The sequence below is a fragment of the Lissotriton vulgaris genome, chromosome 1_1, assembly GCF_964263255.1.
Source record: "Lissotriton vulgaris chromosome 1_1, aLisVul1.2, whole genome shotgun sequence".
NCBI classification, from domain to species: domain Eukaryota; kingdom Metazoa; phylum Chordata; class Amphibia; order Caudata; family Salamandridae; genus Lissotriton; species Lissotriton vulgaris.
Window position 1 is genome coordinate 1,177,663,166 of NC_141685.1, and position 18,945 is coordinate 1,177,682,110.

An 18,945-nucleotide genomic window follows, 5' to 3' on the forward strand; every position below is an offset into this window, starting at 1 on the left:
ATCACTACATCAGTACACATAAATGAAAGCACACATCTTTGAAAAACTACTTCGTTAGGTTTACCAGATGATATTAACATGTGTAGACTGTCTCTGTGGCATTGCATCACCTATTACTTGATCATTTTCCGCATTATAAGTCAACTGTTACTGCAATAACCTTCTGATAAAATAGCAGCTGCAACAAACCTGATCAAAATGTAACAGTGTTCAATACAACGTTGCTGTCCCAAAGTCTTCTCAGTACAGAGATATTATAACACTGAGTTGATAACTAATACCCTGGGCTCATTTGGTTTGCCCTTTTTTTATTTAACCAGCACTCATGAGTGGAAATATATTACTTGCTTTTTAATTCCATTAATTTTGTTTAGTTCAATCTGTGCTGTTCTTATTGAAGACTAACTATGGGTTGTTACGTCCATTAAAACATGGATTTGGGTCTTCAACGTTTAGTACTCGACATTGTCTTTTTCACTTGCATTCTTAAAGCGAAAACCAAACCCTCGGCAGTGGGAATGTAGAGCTGACTTAGCGATAAGCAAAATAGCACTTTTTCCACTCCCAATACAATTTGTTCATGATATCTTCTTAAGGAGGATCAGGATGGCAATATAACAATTCTTGTAATTGAGTGACGTGGTATTCAGCTGATTAACCGTGGACTCATCATCCTTTAGCCAAGATGATTTCAAAAACTTTTTTGTATTAAATCTAGGACTCCATGATACCTTCAGATTTATTTTGAGACTCTTTGAAGCATTTTCAGAAATGTATGCTTTCCGTTGCGATTGTTTACGGGATCTCAGCTGCCTTCGATTCCTTGATTTTCTTTTGTAAGGTTGTTGCGCTGGATTGCCATATTATTACTGGTCACTGTGAGGCATAGTCATTCAACAGCCATATGCATTTCTGTTAATATAAGCAGGGTGGAAAGATAAACACTTACGGTTCATAGAACAGAGGCAAAAGTTTGGGTAGATGCGGACTTTACTGTGTAGTCTCTGCACACTCACGAAATAAGAAATGTGCTTAGCATAGCCTGGTATATGTTGCATGAATATCTAAATATATATTAATATTGTGTGACTGTGAGGTAGTATAAGATGTGAAAGCTTGGATAAGAAGGAAAGAACAACCAGCACAGTCAAAGCCAAGAGGTCTAGCTTATAGCTGAAAGTACCTCTTCAATAATAACGGCTGCTTAATTATTTCCTTTTACTGCCTGACACTCCTACACTCACATATGACAAACTGCAAATGGTCACATCTATCAACCAATACTATACCAGTCCACAGCAATAAACCACCCATCACAAATTAAACAAGCACAGAATAACTAAACAGATCTGCCTTCTATCTATGCCTGCTCAGGACCACATATTTTAAACAGGTCATCTCCGAATAAACAGCCCAGTACCAGCTAAGTGGACTATGAAAATAAGAAATGGCAAAAAGGGACCTGCAAAGTTGCCAGTTTATTGAAAAACATAAATTGGACATCTATCCCTTACACTTCTTTATCCATCCCACTGCTAAACATGGAGTCTCATTACATAACTGTTCCTCCGGGGTCATCACACGCAAAAAGGACCACTTCCCACATAGGATCAAGACAAAGATAACTCTATTTCAACCACACACCCACTGTAGCATACTACCCATGTATGCAAGTGCTTCAGCGTCCCACACAGGGGTAGTAAACGCTATATGATTGTTGCAATTCAATAAATTAAGAGGCATATTCAGTTATAAGCCAGACCTAATGGTTATCCATATGCTTGTTTCTGCCAAGGTATAGCAAAGTTGCAGCATACCTCGTGGTACATACCCCTTGATGACACAATCTATCTCTACGGATAATCTGCAGGCTTCCATAGAGCTGGTAAGGAGCAGTGCCTTAAACTGATGGGCATATAGAGCATAGTTCAAGAGTGAATATTAATTTTACAAACCAAACTATTTGCAGGCAAATTTGAGTCCTCCAAGTAGTGTGAATAAATGAAATCAGCTAAATCTGTTACTTTTCTTTGACACCTTTCTCAAAGTGGGCTACTTCTGTCAAGGAGCATAAAATGTCATCCCAGAGGCACAGTGTTAGGCCAGATATGAGCAGAGAGCTTTATTGTGCCACTCATGAGCTTCATACAAAGCCTTTACACAGAACATTCAGCTGGCCAGGTCCTTCTAAACAGCTCTTTTGCCCGGCTGCACAATCTTCTTAGACTGTGCCAATTCCCCAATAATGCTCTAGCTCAGTGTTTCCCAAACTGTGGGTCAGGTCGCGAGTTGATTATGGGTGATTTGTGAAGGCCCCAATAATAAATAAAGATGCCTGTATTTTCCTTGTCACATTTGAAAGACTGAGATCAAACGTCAGGCTAGGTCTTCTGACAAATCGCTTCTTATGTTTTTTAGCATGGGGCTTGGGTTTACAAACCCTCCACTGTGTAGTTAGAGGAAGAAAAGTGAAGTGATTTATGTGACACAATCTTGTCAGGGTATAAGGAGTGTGAAGGATAGGCTGCAGGATGGATTTTTTTGTAACACACAACCTAATGGAAATACCTGTAAATGATTCAGCAGTTAGAAAAGCAAAAATAAAGCATATTCTCTTTGTAATTATGAAGTGTGATGGAAACCAGGACTATATTGGGATAAAAGAAAAATCAAGACTTTTTACTTGGTTATGCACAGCATCATTTGTGTGCAATATGGTTTTACCAGTAAAACTGTATATCTTGTCAAATTTAGCGGCCATTTCAATAGAATATGTGCTGTCTTTAAATGACAGTGCGCAACCAAACAGTGCTTTAGATACATTATTAAAAAAAAAAAAAACATAGCCCTGTGATTGCCATTAAAGCTAGCTGGGTCATGAAAGTTCTTCATTCGAAAATTTGGGTTGTGGTTGTAAAACATGTGGGACACTGCTCTAGTGGCAAAGTCTGCTCTTTAGGATCTCATGTGCTCAAAACGGGCCCTTAGGCTTACATAATATGTGTCCTAAGGTAGTACTACATCTGGTGTTCAGTGTAGCTGGAGGCCCTGCATTACAGTACAGCTTCCATGTGCATCTTGTGTGAAAGAATTCAATTGTGCCATATGTCAAGGATTCAATTGTTTGTATAGGAACTGTGCAGATGTGGATTGCAAATTCTCTACTTTCATGCTACAGTCTTCGGGTGGGGGAACAGCTGACAGGGGGGCTGGGGATTTTGGGGTGCAAATGTGAAATGCTCTTGTGAGGTAAGGGAAGCAAAGCAACTAAGTCAGGTGGCTAACAGTGAGCCAATCACCTCGTTCCCCCATTCTTTTTTTACTCTTCCCACCATCTGCTTGGCTGCATGTCATCTTTACAGGATTGGACTGGGTCAAGAAGTAGACCTGGGCACTAAAATAAAAATAGCCCTCATTAATGAATTAGATAGCTAAAACAGTGGCCCAAGTTTGCACATTGGGACCGTTTCAAACTTGTAAAGGCACGCTGTATAAGTGTTTTGCAAAGCATGGAAGACTGCATGGATTTGAAATTGCTGCAGTCATTTTCAAGGAACTCAACATTAACAAGCATTTTCAATGCAGTAGGTCTCGCAATAATTAAGTTTGAGCTATTGGCATTGCTAAATATTGCAACACCAATTGCAACAAAAGTCTATAAATTGTAGGGAAAAAAAAGGTGTATTTATTTTTGTTGCAATGGTGGCATGCTGCGCTTTAAATGAATACATTTAAAAGTAAAGTGCGCCATACTGCAATTGCTACAATAGTTTATTGTGGATGCGTTAACAATTGATGTGTGCACTGATGGCTGTTGGTGTGTGTGCCTGTAGAAATTGTGCACTGATGGCTGGTGGTGTGTGTGCCTGGTGGAATCGTGCACTGACGGCTGGTGGTGTGTGTGCCTGGTGGAAGCATGCACTGACGACTGGTGGTGAGTGTTTGCCTGGTGAAAGCGTGCACTGATGGCTGGTGGCGAGTGTGTGCCTGGTGAAAGCGTGCACTGACGGCTGGTGGTGTATGCTGGTGGAAGCGTGCACTGACGGCTGATGGTGTTTGTGCCCGATGAAAGCACGCACTGACGTCTGGTGGTGTGTGTGCCTGGTGAAAGTGTGCACTGACGGTGTGGTTGTGTGTTTGGTTGTGTGTGTGTGGTTGTATATGTGGTTGTGGTTGTATGTGTGGTTGTGGTTGTGTGTGTGGTTGTGTGTGTGGTTGTGTGTGTGGTTGTGGTTGTGTGTGTGGTTGCGTGTGTGTGTGGTTTTGTGTATGGGTGTGGTTGTGTGTATGGGTGAGTTGGAAGACATACTGTGAATGAGTCCTGTAGAAGTGGGCACACAACTTCAGATGAACCATCCAGAACTGGGCAAAATATTACAGAAGAGGTCCCTGCAACAGGACCTGGTTCTCTAGATGCAACTTACAGAAACTAACAAAGTAATACAACAGAGACCTTTAAAACATGACACAATCCTGCAAACCTCAAGTCATCAGGTGACAAATCAAGAACACTACGCTACTTTCCACATGCGTTCTCAAAAGGTGGGCACAATACTCCTGATGAGAACTCCAGGACGGGATAGAACTTATAAATTTGATCCGTAAAACCAGAACAATACTCCTGACTGGACACAATAGTGCAAGTGAGGTCTCTAGAGCAGGCCGGCCTCCTGAGCTGGGCACAGTAATCTAGTCAGGGCCTAAGAAACAGGCCCAGCACTACAGATGCCACTTTCAGAAAAAAGTATGTTTGAGGTGGTCCCCAGAACCGGACACAATACTTTAGATGAATCGCCTGGAGCATGAAGTAATGCCTCAGATGCTAAATCTGAACACATTATTCCAGGCCTCTAGATCTTGAAATAATACTCATGACGGAGCCTTAAGAAGTAGAGACAATACTTCAGAAGCGGTATACGGTTCTGGACTTACTGCTCCAGATGTAAATGTGGGATTCTTGTAAAGCGCACTGTTACTCTACCCGAGTGTCCTGGCGCTGTAGACCGCTGGGGAACCCGTCCTGGTTTTCCCTGTGAGATGGTCCCTTTCTGGGTATCTCCAGGGTGAAACCAGGCATCCCCGGCGCCTGTGGGGGGCCGTTGTAGAGATGAGGCAAGCTTAATGCCCAGAGTTACCAAGTGTGTTCCCTGGTTAGAGTAGGCACTGAGGCGAGAATTATCGAGTCCGTTGACCCCTGGTCCACGACCCTGCCGCGTCGGGAATTGAACCCTGGTCCCTGGCCGTTCTCTGCTTACAGGTCTGCCACCTCTAATCAGTGAGCCACACCTCTCTACTCAATGTGACTCCCAGGACTGGACAAAACTTCAGAAAAGTTTCCCATGGCAGATCACAGTGCTGTAGGTAGAACCGCCAAAAGTGAACATTACACTTCAGATAAAACCACCGAAATAGGACACAGGAAAATATAGATAAATACTCTAGAACTGGAAACAATATTACCAATATGGTCACCTCATAGGGAGCTAGTATCAAAGCAATAGCATGCAGAACTGGACACAGTACTCCAGATATAACACCAGAAGGGGGTCTCATTGTAACAGAGACAGTCTACAGATCTGGACACCGTATTCCAGACATAGGCACCTGAAAGGGGCTGGCTGTAACATACATAGGCTCTAGAACTAGACAGACACAGTATTCCAGCTATGACCACCAGAAAGGGACACACGATAACTGTGGTGGCGCCCAGAACTGAACACGATTCAGAAAAGGGGGTGGTGATGAACAGAGTGTCTGAATTAAGCAGACCACTCTTACCCAGTCCAAAGATCAGGGCTTGATCCATCACCGTTTTTTAGCGCACTGCACCATCCCAGCTCAGAACTTGGCTATATGCAAATTAGTCTGACCCTGGCCCAGTGCATCATGGGAACAGGGCAGACCAAACTACCAAGCCAATTCTTATACTGGGAAGGAAACAGGCTACCGGGGACCGGTTTCTGGCATTTCAGCCGTCTTCGGCCCAGCTTGCTTGAATCCTGATGGTGCAATGAGCAAGGGACTCACATCTGAGTATACCCTTCCACGCTTATGCTGGACAAAAATGATTCAGACATGAGTCCCTTTCTCACTGCACCATCAGGATTCAAGCAAGCCGGGCCGAAGAAGGCTGAAATGCCAGAAACCGGTCCCCGGTAGCTTGTCTCCTTTCTGGTGAAGAATTGGCTTGGTAGTTTAGTCTGCCCTGTTCCCATGATGCACTGGGCCAGGGACAGACTGATTTGCATATAGCCAGGTTCTGAGCTGGGATGGTGCAGTGAGATAAATAACGGTGATTGGATCAAGCCCTGATCTTTGGACTGGGTAAGAGTGGTCTGCTTAATTCAGACACTCTGTTCATCACCACCCCCTTTTCTGAATCGTTTTTGGCCACTATAGGTGTGGCAGGGTATACTCAGACATGAGTCCCTTTCTCACTGCACCATCAGCATTCAAGCAAGCCGGGCCGAAGAAGGCTGAAATGCCAGAAACCGGTCCCCGGTAGCTTGCCTCCTTTCTGGTGAAGAATTGGCTTGGTAGTTTAGTCTGCCCTGTTCCCATGATGCACTGGGCCAGGGACAGACTGATTTGCATATAGCCAGGTTCTGAGCTGGGATGGTGCAGTGAGATAAATAACGGTGATGGATCAAGCCCTGATCTTTGGACTGGGTAAGAGTGGTCTGCTTAATTCAGACACTCTGTTCATCACCACCCCCTTTTCTGAATCGTTTTTGGCCACTATAGGTGTGGCAGGGTATACTCAGACATGAGTCCCTTTCTCACTGCACCATCAGGATTCAAGCAAGCCGGGCTGAAGAAGGCTGAAATGCCAGAAACCGGTCCCCGGTATCTTGTCTCCTTTCTGGTGAAGAATTGGCTTGGTAGTTTAGTCTGCCCTGTTCCCATGATGCACTGGGCCAGGGACAGACTGATTTGCATATAGCCAGGTTCTGAGCTGGGATGGTGCAGTGAGATAAATAACGGTGATGGATCAAGCCCTGATCTTTGGACTGGGTAAGAGTGGTCTGCTTAATTCAGACACTCTGTTCATCACCACCCCCTTTTCTGAATCGTTTTTGGCCACTATAGGTGTGGCAGGGTATACTCAGACATGAGTCCCTTTCTCACTGCACCATCAGGATTCATGCAAGCCTGGCCGAAGAAGGCTGAAATGCCAGAAACCGGTCCCCGGTAGCTTGTCTCCTTTCTGGTGAAGAATTGGCTTGGTAGTTTAGTCTGCCCTGTTCCCATGATGCACTGGGCCAGGGACAGACTGATTTGCATATAGCCAGGTTCTGAGCTGGGATGGTGCAGTGAGATAAATAACGGTGATGGATCAAGCCCTGATCTTTGGACTGGGTAAGAGTGGTCTGCTTAATTCAGACACTCTGTTCATCACCACCCCCTTTTCTGAATCAGAACTGAACACAGCACTCCAGATATAAACACCAGAAGGTGTCACAGGGAAACAGGACACATCTCCGGAGGGGCACACGTATAACAGTGATCAACTCCAGACCAGGGCGCAAGATTCCAGAGGAAGGCTCTAGAATCTGCCAAAATACCACACCGTAACTTAACATAGGAGCCGAGAGGAGGGCCTGATAGGAGCACAGGTATAACAATCCCTTGCGGGGCCGGCCAGCATTCCTCGGCATGGAGCTGCGCGAGTGGGGAAGGTAGCTCAGTAGGTGGAGCGCCTGCTCCCACAGATCCGCGAACAACTGGCACATCACATGCTCAACCTCCCCTCCTCCTGATCCAAGAAGTGCCGAATTGGGTATAAAATATGTTTTCTGTAAGCAAGAAGAGAAAGTGCAGTTTGTGGCACAAACTACACATTTGGCTATTAATAAGAATCAAGCAGTTGCATTGCCCATTGCAGGCAGACCAAGGCTGTCAGTGAAAACCAGGAAAATGTTAATAACAAGCATGGGACTAAAAATTGTAAACTTTCTTGCTGAAAAGTTCTCGTTGAAGGTAAACAGGCCGGCCATCTTAGAAGGGAGGAATGAACTTACCAAAGGCAAAAGGGTGTTTTTGTGCATCTAATCCACTGAACAAATCGAAACATTCCCTAAGCATATTTACTTTTTATGTAGCCAATACACTTTTCCGATTTAAATATAAACGTTGTATTTGTATATGTGTTATATGTATAGTTGCGGTGGTTGGAGCCCGATTCAAGATGGGCGCCACTGCGGCTAAAAGACTTGTAACACTTTTCACTCAACTGTGTCATTGGCAGGGGGCTGGAGCTGTTGGTGTACTCGTGACAGTAGCAAAGGAGGCGGGGATTGTCACAGAATACTCGCACCCGAGTGACGTTCTTCACGCGTGCGTGAGGCGAGCTCGTTAGTCTTGGCTTGGGTAGCAGCAGCCGTTCGCTTGGCCGCTGAGTGAGGAGGCTGGATTAGTTGAGTGCACCGTGGAGGCTGCCCCTGTCTAGCGTGTGTGCAGAGCAGCTCTTGGAACAGCAGACAACAAGAGATGTGCTGAGGTAAGGGAGAGGAGGGCCAAGTGGTATTATGCCGTGTGAGATGTTTCAGCTGTTGTAGTTTTTTTATACCCTCAGATTTAGCTTTCTGGAATGTGTAGTATCGCTTTTAACGTTTTAACTGTGCAAACATTTTAGCTTGAAAAGTCCTGTTGGCTCGGTGAGGTAAGAGGGAGGAGGGGTGTGTGTGTGTGTGCCTGCGTGTATGTCTGTGCGCGCCTGCGTGTATGTCTGTGCGCACGCGCGTGTATGTCTGCGCGCACGCGTGTGTGTGTGTGTGCTTCCGTGACTGTGGCTGTGTGTGCGCGCGTGATTGAGAGAGACTGACGCTGTGAATGTGCACCAAGAGATGTGCTAGGGAGAGGAGGGGTGTGTGTGTGTGCCTGCCTGTGTGTATGTGTGTGTGTGTGTGCGCGCGTGTGTGTGTGTGCTTCCGTGAGTGTGGACGTGCGCGTCCACGGACCAGAAACGCCGCGCGCGCAACGGTCTGTCTCCCTTGAGAGGCATCTCGGTGACAATAGGTCTCGAGAACGAGACCTAAAAACTGGCAAGAAAGAAGATAAAAAAACAGTCCAAAACAGTCCAAAAAACGGGCCAAAACACTGACCTATCAGACCAGACCTTCGTGCATTGCCTGATAGTCCTAGAGGCCAGTCAGCTATGCATCTCTATCATCTCCAGTGTCCTTTGCCTGTGCTGCAGGTAAATGACAAAAACGTCAGGCTCCATTCTGCTAAGGAAAAAGAACACGATTCCATAGAGCAGGGTATCACTCAATGAGCAGGTAAAGATTTGGTTACCTCAGTCCCAGTGTCGAAGGGGCACACTGCATGCTGACAACCCTCAAAAAGAGACACAGCATTTCTGACTTCATCTGCGTTAGCTGATACCTCAGTGCATTTTAAGAGTTCGAAAGAGGGACCTTATCCCGGTACACGGAGTCGAGGAACAGGGAATTGATGCACCCGTCCTAGGCGGCAAAAAACTTTTCTGAATACCGTCAAAGCTTTTTCTTTACCCCATACTCCGTAAATATAATTAATTTGATTTCATTCAAGGTATATACACTCCATGGACAACGCGACTTGGCGTAGGTCCTTTACAAAGTTATTAGGAGTGTCCTACAGTTTGAATTACCCTGTCATTTCCCGCACCACGGATGTATCATACTGAGAGAATTCTCGAACATTCAGCCTATTAATTCACAGTCCAGGGCCCTGTGGGGTCGGACGTATCACCGACGGAGCGACTCTCCCATCGATACTTCAATTTTTCTTAGCCCTGAGGAGTCGCGGGAAGACTGTCCCTTACGCGACGAAACACGTGTCGGCTGGTTCTCATGAACATTAAAGACACCTTTTCCGACGACTGTTTCCAGAATACCTGTTATTTGTCTCTAAATGAATAGGCTGTTGTCTCTAATGTGTGACTTGTCCATACTGACACTACTGTTTAATAATTGAAGTGTGCATTAGTGTGTGTTTTGTTTGATACCTCAGTGCATGCTGGAGCTGCTGCCTGCTTCTTTGCTTTCAGAAAAATGAAGGAGACCAGCTAGAGGACTGATGACATCACAGGAAACCCACCCCTTCCTTCTGCATAGTTAGAGTTGCAGGCTCTGCTCTCAGAGCAATCTCTCTAATGCATTCAACGTAGCAGCTGGTGGTGCTTCATCAGGCTTTTCAATTCACAAGCACCAGGATGCCTACTGCGTAAACACAAGTTCATCACTGTCTTCTACACGGAAGTGTGACCATGGCGTGCTTCCTATGGCCCCCCATCAGCCTTGCCTAACTGTTATTGCCTTTTTGGAATGGAATTTAAAGTTGATCTTTGCATTATTTACAAATACTTGTGCCATTATTTGCAGTTAGACTGAAGGATTCAATCAATCAATCGGGGAATCGTAAGCACGATACTCACAGTGAGGATCTCAAGGCGCGGGTGCGGATTTTAAACTAATATATTTGAAGTACTATTGTTTTGTGGCAATTGAATCAAAAACAAGAGGGTAAAACTAGATATTATTAAACTACAAGTGACAAAGTGTACAGTCTGTGAATACTAGGCCTGTCCCAAGGATTGGTTACAAACACTTGCTGCTGGCAAATGGCATTAAATTGTGAGGAAAATCCAGTCCTCCAAGATGACCGTGTTACATCACGTTGACACAGCAGCCATCTTAGTTGAGAGAATACTTCTCATACATTAGTAGAGGCATGTATTGAAGTGCTTTTCCCAGTGGTCGACCCATTCTCATGATGCCCATCATTATCATTATAAAAAGAGGTATTCTGAGGTGCGGGCTGCTTAATGTTAGGTCCCTGCCAAAGCACTATCTGGAGACCCAATTACTTCTAGAAATGCATGAATTAGATGTTTTGTTCATGACTGAAACATTTACACATCCTGGTTCAGATTTGGAACTTGGACTGTCCTGTCCATCTGGATAAAAAGCCTTCCATAAACCTCGTTTGAGTGGCAGAGGAGGCGGTGTGTTTTTTTTTTTAAAGGAAGTTGGGATTTTGGCCCTTTAAATATTGATGAGCCGGAGGGCATCACACTTTTGGGCTTCTTACTAAAATATCCCAAGGGACAACTACTAACTGGTTTAGTCAGCTACAGGCCCCCTGGAACAGCTAGCCCTTCCTTTCAACAAGGTTTTATTGAAGTTCTGAGCAATCTGGCATTGACTCACTCCAGACTACTTGTTGTAGGGGATTTTAATTTATAGGCCAATGGGACACTAGATTCAGGATATCATAATATCATTCAATCCTGTGAAACCCTAAACTTACAACAGTGGGTTATAGAGTCCACACACGGGGGGGGACACACATACTGGACCTAGTGTTCTCTAATGAACAAATGATGGGACCAGTTGAGGCCCGACCGGTGTGAAATCTTACTTCCTAGACCATTTTAACATGCTTTCTGCAGAGGAGTTCAAAATAATGGCCCTGGGAATATCCTCAGGGTCCACTTTGGACCCATTGCCACATAAAATCTGGAAAGAACTGGCCCCTGAGCTGCTCCTGGCATTACGGCACATCTGTAACCAATCTTTGAAGAATGGCTCTGTACTGGCCTGCTGGAAACAGGTTTCAGTGACGCCCCTTATGAAAAAAGCGTCACTTGACCCAGCCTGTTTAAAGCATTATAGACCTTTCTCTCTTCTATCATATCCAGTTAAAATTTTGGAATGAGTGGTTAGCAAAGCACTCTCCCAGTTCTTAGAAACAAATAATATTCTGGACACGGTGCAATTTGGATTTCGCCCAGGCCATGGGACGGAGACTGCCCTGGTGACTGTTATGGATGACCTACCAATGTGTGCAGACAGGGGACAGTCAGCCATATTGGTTCTTCTTGACCTGTCTGCGGCATTAGACTAGGTAAACCATGGGATTCTCCTGTCTAGGCTTGAAGAGATGAGAGTGGTGGGCACTGCTCTCAAGTGGTTCTATTCATACTTAACCAATAGACAACAAGCAGTAGCCCCCCCCCTTTTCGATCTAAGTTCTCTAACATAATGCATGGTGTCCCGCAAGGATCGGCAATTAGCCCCATCTTATTTAACATTTATATGAGCCCTCTACCCGCCATCAGTAGATCTCATAATGTTAATTTAGCGAATTATGCAGACGACACCCAGCTCATCCTGTCTTTAGTGGGTGAGCAATATGTGTCCTTAACAGATTTTCAAGCAAGCCTGCATGACATAGCAACCTGGCTCAGGGAGAACTCTCTTCAATTTAACTCTGAGAAGCAGAGATTATACATTGTGTAATAGGTAGAATTCCCCCTACACTTCCATCTGACTTTTGGCCAATATCCCCTACTACTTCACTGGCTCCCAGTAATGCTATACGGAATCTGGGAGTCATGTTCGACAACAAATTGACATTAGAAAAACATGTCAATAAAACAGTTGGAAGCTGTTTTACTTTGATTAGAGCATTTCGGAAAATGTTTCCGATGTTCTCTATAGAGACCAGAAAGCTGATATTTCGGAGCACTATTCTCAGCAGACTGGACTACTGTAATGCTCTGTTATTAGACTCTCCACAATATCTGATTGAGAGACTGCAGAGAATACAGACCATGGCGGCCAAAATAGCACTACGGCGATCACGCCATTCCTCTGCCTCCCAGGCACTTTCAGATTTGCACTGGCTGCCAGTCTCGCAGAGGATATAATTTAAGGCACTGTGCATAATGTTTATGGCCCTGCATGGACATGGGCCCAAATCCTTGCAGGAGAAACTTACATGGTATACCCCCCGCCGAACGCTACGCTCCTCATCGGCTAATCTGGTTAGAGTGCACAGAGTCAAGAAAGTTAAATCAGGAGGCAGGGCCTTCTGCATGGCAGCTTCCCGTCTCTGGAATAAACTTCCATATGATATTAGACAAATAATCTGCAGTTCAGAAAAAGGGTAAAAACCTGGCTCTATCCCAGAATATGCTCTTTTGCATCCTGCTGATTTCCTCCATGAAATGGGTCTAAACCTGCTGAGAAATTTAAGGTCATCAGATGGCTTCTTAAGCGGAGGGAGCAGCAGGGCTTGTTTCCAGCTTTACTAAGGAGTCGTTGATGATCAACATGTGAGATAATGCTTCAAGGTTAGAATCAAATTTTACCCTCAGATTTCTCACTAATGGAGCCGGATTGGGGGGGCCTTTCAGATGGCCACAGACAAGAAAAGGTTTTGGCACCAAAGAAAAGAATCTCAGTTTTATCTGAGTTAAGTTTTAAACAGATTGCGTTCATCCAGTCTACAATTGCTTTGAGACAGACATTAAAGGAACACAGACTAGAAGGCATGTTTTCGTGAAAAGTCAGGAGTTGGGTGACATTTGCGTATGACACGACTCTCACTGCCCAAGATTCAACTACTTTTGCCAGTAGCTCCAGAGATATATTGAAGAGGGTGAGGCTCCGGGACGAACCCAGAGGCACAGGTTGTTCTAAAGGTGTTAAAGTAGAGGTAAAAGTTGTGGAAAGGGGAGCAGTCAGTAATTAAGGATGTCAGCCATTGCAGGGCTTGGTCAAGTAGCATTACCCTAACAGGAGTACTTAATCCAAATTTTCTTCGATGTACTCTGAGACTTCAAGCAGGGCAGACTTCGTGCTATATCCTGCACGGAAACCCGATTGGGATTCATCCAGCAGATGATTAGACTCAAGAAACTGTGAAATCTGTTTGTTCTTTTCTCAAATAGTTTAGCTACTGTAGGTAGAAGTGAAATGGGTCTAAAACTGCTGAGAACTTTAAGATCATCAGATGGCTTCTTAAACGGGGGAGCAGGAGGGCTTGTTTCCAGCTGGACTAAGGAGTCATTGATGATCAAAATGTGGGTAGAGCCAATGTAGTGCTTCTTAAAGATCTTTTTTATATTGAGTACATACAACCTGGCAACAGCTGCACTGTCAGGGCAGACCTAAAATGAGTTTTAGAGGAACTTGTATCTCTGGAGCCAAGTGCACAGTTACTCACATACCCATATGGCTGTAGGCGATTTTCGGGTGCACATTGGCTAGTGAGCAATCTGACTTCATAATAATAAACAAAGAAATGAATAAATGTCGCCCCATTGCGTACACCCTTCCTACATCTGTAAATCCTTGCACAAGAAGCATTAAGCATTTGCCTACATACAAATGCTTGGCAAATAAACCACTTTGAGTGCATGAAACCAAATTACATCTATTCCCAATAATTTAATTAATTTGATTTTTCGAGTGTGCATTCACTTGGGATTTACAGTGTATTTGTTAAAAAATTAACCTGGATATTATTCATGAAATATGTTCATTAAAGGGTTAATTATACTTTGCCAACTGTGCATGAAGATGTTGGCTTTTTAACTATAATGAATGCCCCGAAATTTCGAATTTGCCAATATAGTTATGAACCATTTTAATTGTATTTAGGTGTCTCTTGATATTACCCATCTATATTTGGTCTCTACATTATTATTGATTTATAGAATATTTTGTAGATCCTCCCGGATTCTCAGCAAAATAATTTCTAATTGTTCCTTTTTTAGTGTTATTTTGATTTTTTTAAATGGCTTTTTTGGTGTTGTTGGAAGTCATTATGTCGCTATAGATAATTTATTATAAATTGTGTACTACGGTATTGATAATTAGGAGTATAATTCTTACCATATTCTTTTGAATATTATCTGAATATGGGAGCATTACCTATTGAGAATATAATTTGCTCTATTTATTTCTTCATACTTTTTGTGCTTCACAGAAGGTCTTTATCTAGTCTGTGAAACTCACTGTGTGCCTTTTGGTGTCTAGTGAGGGATGTTTTCCATCCAAAACTTTGGTCACATTCAGTACATTGGTATGGCTTCTCTCCTGTGTGTGTTTTCTGGTGACATACAAGATTAATACTCTGGCTGAAGCTTTTGCCACATTCAGCACAATGATACGGTCTTTCTCCTGTGTGTGTTCTATCATGCCTAAAAAGTGTTCGCTTGTCACTAAAACATTTGTCACATTTATCACATTGGTAAGGTCTCTCTCCTGTATGTGTTCTCATATGACAAGTAAGGTGGCCATTGGTAATGAAGCATTTATGACACTCCGTACATTGATAAGGCCGGAGTCCTGTATGGGCTCGCTTGTGGCAGATAAGGTGCCCCTTTCTAGTAAAGCATTTTAAACATTCTGTACATTGATATGGTCTGTCACCTCTGTGCGTTTTCTGATGACTATTAAGGAGCGATTTTGTAGTGAAACTTTTCTCACATTCTGTACATGGGTAAGGCCTATCTCCAGTGTGGTTTCTCTGATGACAAATAAGCTTGTTTTTCTGACTGAAACTTTTTTCGCAGTCAGTACATTTAAAAGGCTTTTCCCCCATGTGTACTCTATGATGCCTCACAAGAGTTTTTTCCTCGCTAAAGCTTTTTTCGCAATGCGTACACTGGTATGGTCTAGCTCTTGTATGAGTCTTCTGATGGGAAGTCAGAATTCCCTTCTTAGCAAAGGATTTCTTGCATTCTGTACATTGATAGGGCCTGTCACCAGTATGTGTTCTTTGGTGACAAATAAGGGCAGTTTTTTGTCTGAAGCTTTTGTCACACTGAGTACAATGAAAGGGTTTCCCCCCAGTATGCATCCTCTTATGAATAATAAGACATTTCTTTTCAGTAAAGTGTTTGTCACATTCTGCACATTTATAAATTGTCTTTCCAGCGTGTATTTGAATATGCATCTTGAGAGCCTGTTTCTCAGCAAAGCTTTTTTCACATTCTGTACATTTGTAAAGTCCTTTTCCTGCATGTCTTTTCTGGTGAGAAACAAGATTTCCTTTAGCAGCAAAGCATTTTTGACATTCAGGGCACTGATAAGGCCTCTCTCCTGTGTGGGTTCTAAAGTGACATATAAGGCTGTTCTTCTGTTTGAAGTTTTTGTTACATTGTGGACATGCGTACAGTTTTTGTTGTGCGATTTGCTCACATACTATAAGCTTAACAACCTCTAGATTACTCTCGCATTCATTGTTTTTAAAAGAGATGTCATCTTGCTGAGTTCTCAGGAATAGGTCAGACTGTGTTGTAGCACCGATATCATTCTTACTGAGAGAAAAATTCTCTTCCCAAGGCTCTGAGGTACTTTTGTGCATCTGCTGGTATCGAGAGTTCACTCCATTTTCAGAGCTCCTTTTCTCCTTCACTTTTCTGGTCTCCAGTGAAGCTTTACAAGTTGTAATTTCAGCACACTTCAAAGATATTCCATCTTCACTTTTTCTGATTCTGGCTCCGTCACCTGTTAAACAAATTAGACCTATTGTAAGATTTCTAAACATTTTTATTTATATATATATATATATATATTTAAATCATACATATAAATACCCTGAGCTGTGTTTAGAATGTTATGCTATTAATCCCGGTCCCTTGATATACCTCTACAAAAAATTGTTATTCAGAGATTTTCATTTTTGATTTATGTTTTTGGATCATTACAGAAGTAATTTAACTTGGGTAGACCTTGTTGATCCGGGACACATTTTTCTGGATGACATTTTTAAAAATGGCAGATGTGTTGCAGTGAGGATGTAATATTTCAGGAACCAAGAAACCTATATACTTCACATTGACGTCCAATCATGGGTTTTGGGGATCAAGTAGTCTTATAGAGACAGAAAATAACTCCTTGGAGCAACCCTTATGCCATTTTCCAAAATAGTGGCAATAATAGAAGAAGAGACATGCTATAGAAATGAAACAAATAATAATGGTTTTTAATCCTTTTATTGATACACCAAACAATGTTTATGATTTTATTATGAAAAAAAATGAATCACATCAGTTTTTAGAAACATATTTATAGTTCACTTTATTTGTTTTGCCGATTTTTTGTGGTACATTTTCATAATGTCAAACATTTGAGAAGAGGATATTGACAGAGACATCTTGTTGAAGCACAGGTTTTGCACGTACATGTAAGTTTTGTGGGTAGAGGACTTAGAAATTTTGTAGATTTTAGCACCCCATCAATATCTTCCCAACCAGATTCACACTGGTCGTTCGCTAGTTATGCATGATCCAAAACATTTACAAATTTTCTGATCAAGTAGAACGCTCTTTTAATGTGTCCGCGCACAGAATATGACGTTGGTGAAAGATCACTTAGCGGGACTGATCTTTTGCACTCACTGTATCAAAGATCGTCAAATATGTGGCAGTCAGAACTTGTTTTCCACAAACGCACAAGTAATTTTTCTACATCTTAAAAGCCACATTCTTCTTCTGCCTCAGCAACTCCATTTAGAAACTTCACAGGTTCATCAGTTAAAGCTCAAAGCTTTGTTCCAATTCTTCTCATAGTGTCATCACCCATAAGAATATGTGCCTTGATGAGAACACTGGGCATCTCTGGGTTAAGTTTCTTGTACAGAATATTAAGAAGTCTTTAAGAGTTTTTTTCTCGCCTGCTCCATAATGTACCATAACTCTGACAATCCTTGACTTATGAACATAGCAACAAATCTAAAAAGTAGAATAATAACATATGTGTAATTTGACAGTACAATGACTCGATTGGAACCATTTCTAACAGCCCACTCAACATGTGGCGCAACACGAAGGTCAGCTTCCACCAATTTGATGTTAAGTTCTTGAACAATATGGCCCATACCTTTTGAATATCTCTCTGCAGGCACTAACTCCTCATTGTCAATCCTCCCCATTACAATAATAGGAAATTCAGTGTTCATTGAAGCATCAACAATGTATTGGCGAGGTAGCATTTCCACGTTCATCTTGTTCGATGTTGATGACCAGAATTTATCAAGTTGCACAGGTATAGGTGTTGAATTTATAGACTTTCGTCTGCTTCTCTCACATTCTTTGACAGATAGTTCAAGATAACTATCAAAGACAGTGTGCAGTTCCTGCAAGGTGCACACTGAATTTGATATCTGTAGAATAGTCTGAACGACCTCTCTGAAGTTTTGCACGGATATAATCTTGACCATTCGCAATTGTGACATTTAGTCTATAACAACAGTTTCCAATGTGGACACCTTTTCCAATTGAAATTCTACAGGTGAAAGTTTTTTTTGAGCTCTTGTACAAGTTTGTGCTTTACTGGTTAATTGCGGCATCTCCATCAAATAATGTGTTTGTTGGAAGATCATGGGAAAGAATGTCCTTGATGAATTCACCCCTTTCTTTTGCTACATCCATCTCTGTAAGTGCTTACAAAAGTTGTTTTTTTGTAACCTGTTTTGACGTGACTTGTTGGACAAAACTCTTAATATGGCAATTAAAGCGTGTTAATTTAGTTTTAGTGACTATGTCAAACAGCTTTTTCTCTAGCTTTAGTGATTATGTTAAACAGGTTTTTCTCTTGCTATACAAATCTCTCCTGCTTCAGTTCTGCATATAGTTTTGATTCATGGTCCAGAACATCTATTAGACTTGTCTTTATATCGTTATTCATATATTCTTTGGTCATGAAGTTGTAGAGTTGCACAGGCTCAGTCATTTCAAAGGAGTTTTCTTGCTGCTGCCTGAAATGAAGACGTCTGTCAACATGTTTATTAAAACGTTCCCCACCCTTTCCCACAAGTTCATGCTGAAGAACAGTTTCACAATGGTATATTAATTTTGAATTTGTAATCTCTCTGAAAACACTGCAAATAGAAAGGACCTAATGGTAAACTAGCTGCCATTGAGCAACATATTTGCTTTTACATGTCTGACCAACAATTCCCTCTGAGCTTTTCTGTGATCTCTGGATTGTCTGTTCCAGTTTCATATCTGGAGCCATAGCATTGAATCTTCCCTTTCTGTCTTTCACCAGAAAATGTATTTGGATGAATTTTCTGTAGAGGTATGGTTTTTCTATCTCTAACGTCTTCACTCTTTCCAAATACTAGAACCCATATCTCAGGTAGTTTATGCAATCGCATTCG

General features: G+C 42.5%; 1 protein-coding gene across 1 annotated transcript in view; it reads right to left on the reverse strand.

Annotated features, from left to right (window-relative positions):
* Positions 1–14,209: 14,209 nt before the first annotated feature.
* The window catches only part of LOC147748871 (uncharacterized), a 1,009,512-nt gene continuing 1,004,776 nt past the window's right edge, over positions 14,210–18,945 (reverse strand). Inside the window, exon 4 of the mRNA XM_086964392.1 lies at positions 14,210–16,289. Coding sequence (XP_086820518.1) covers positions 14,758–16,289 — 1,532 coding nt within the window. The 3' untranslated portion in view covers positions 14,210–14,757. The remainder of the gene's footprint in view (positions 16,290–18,945) is intronic.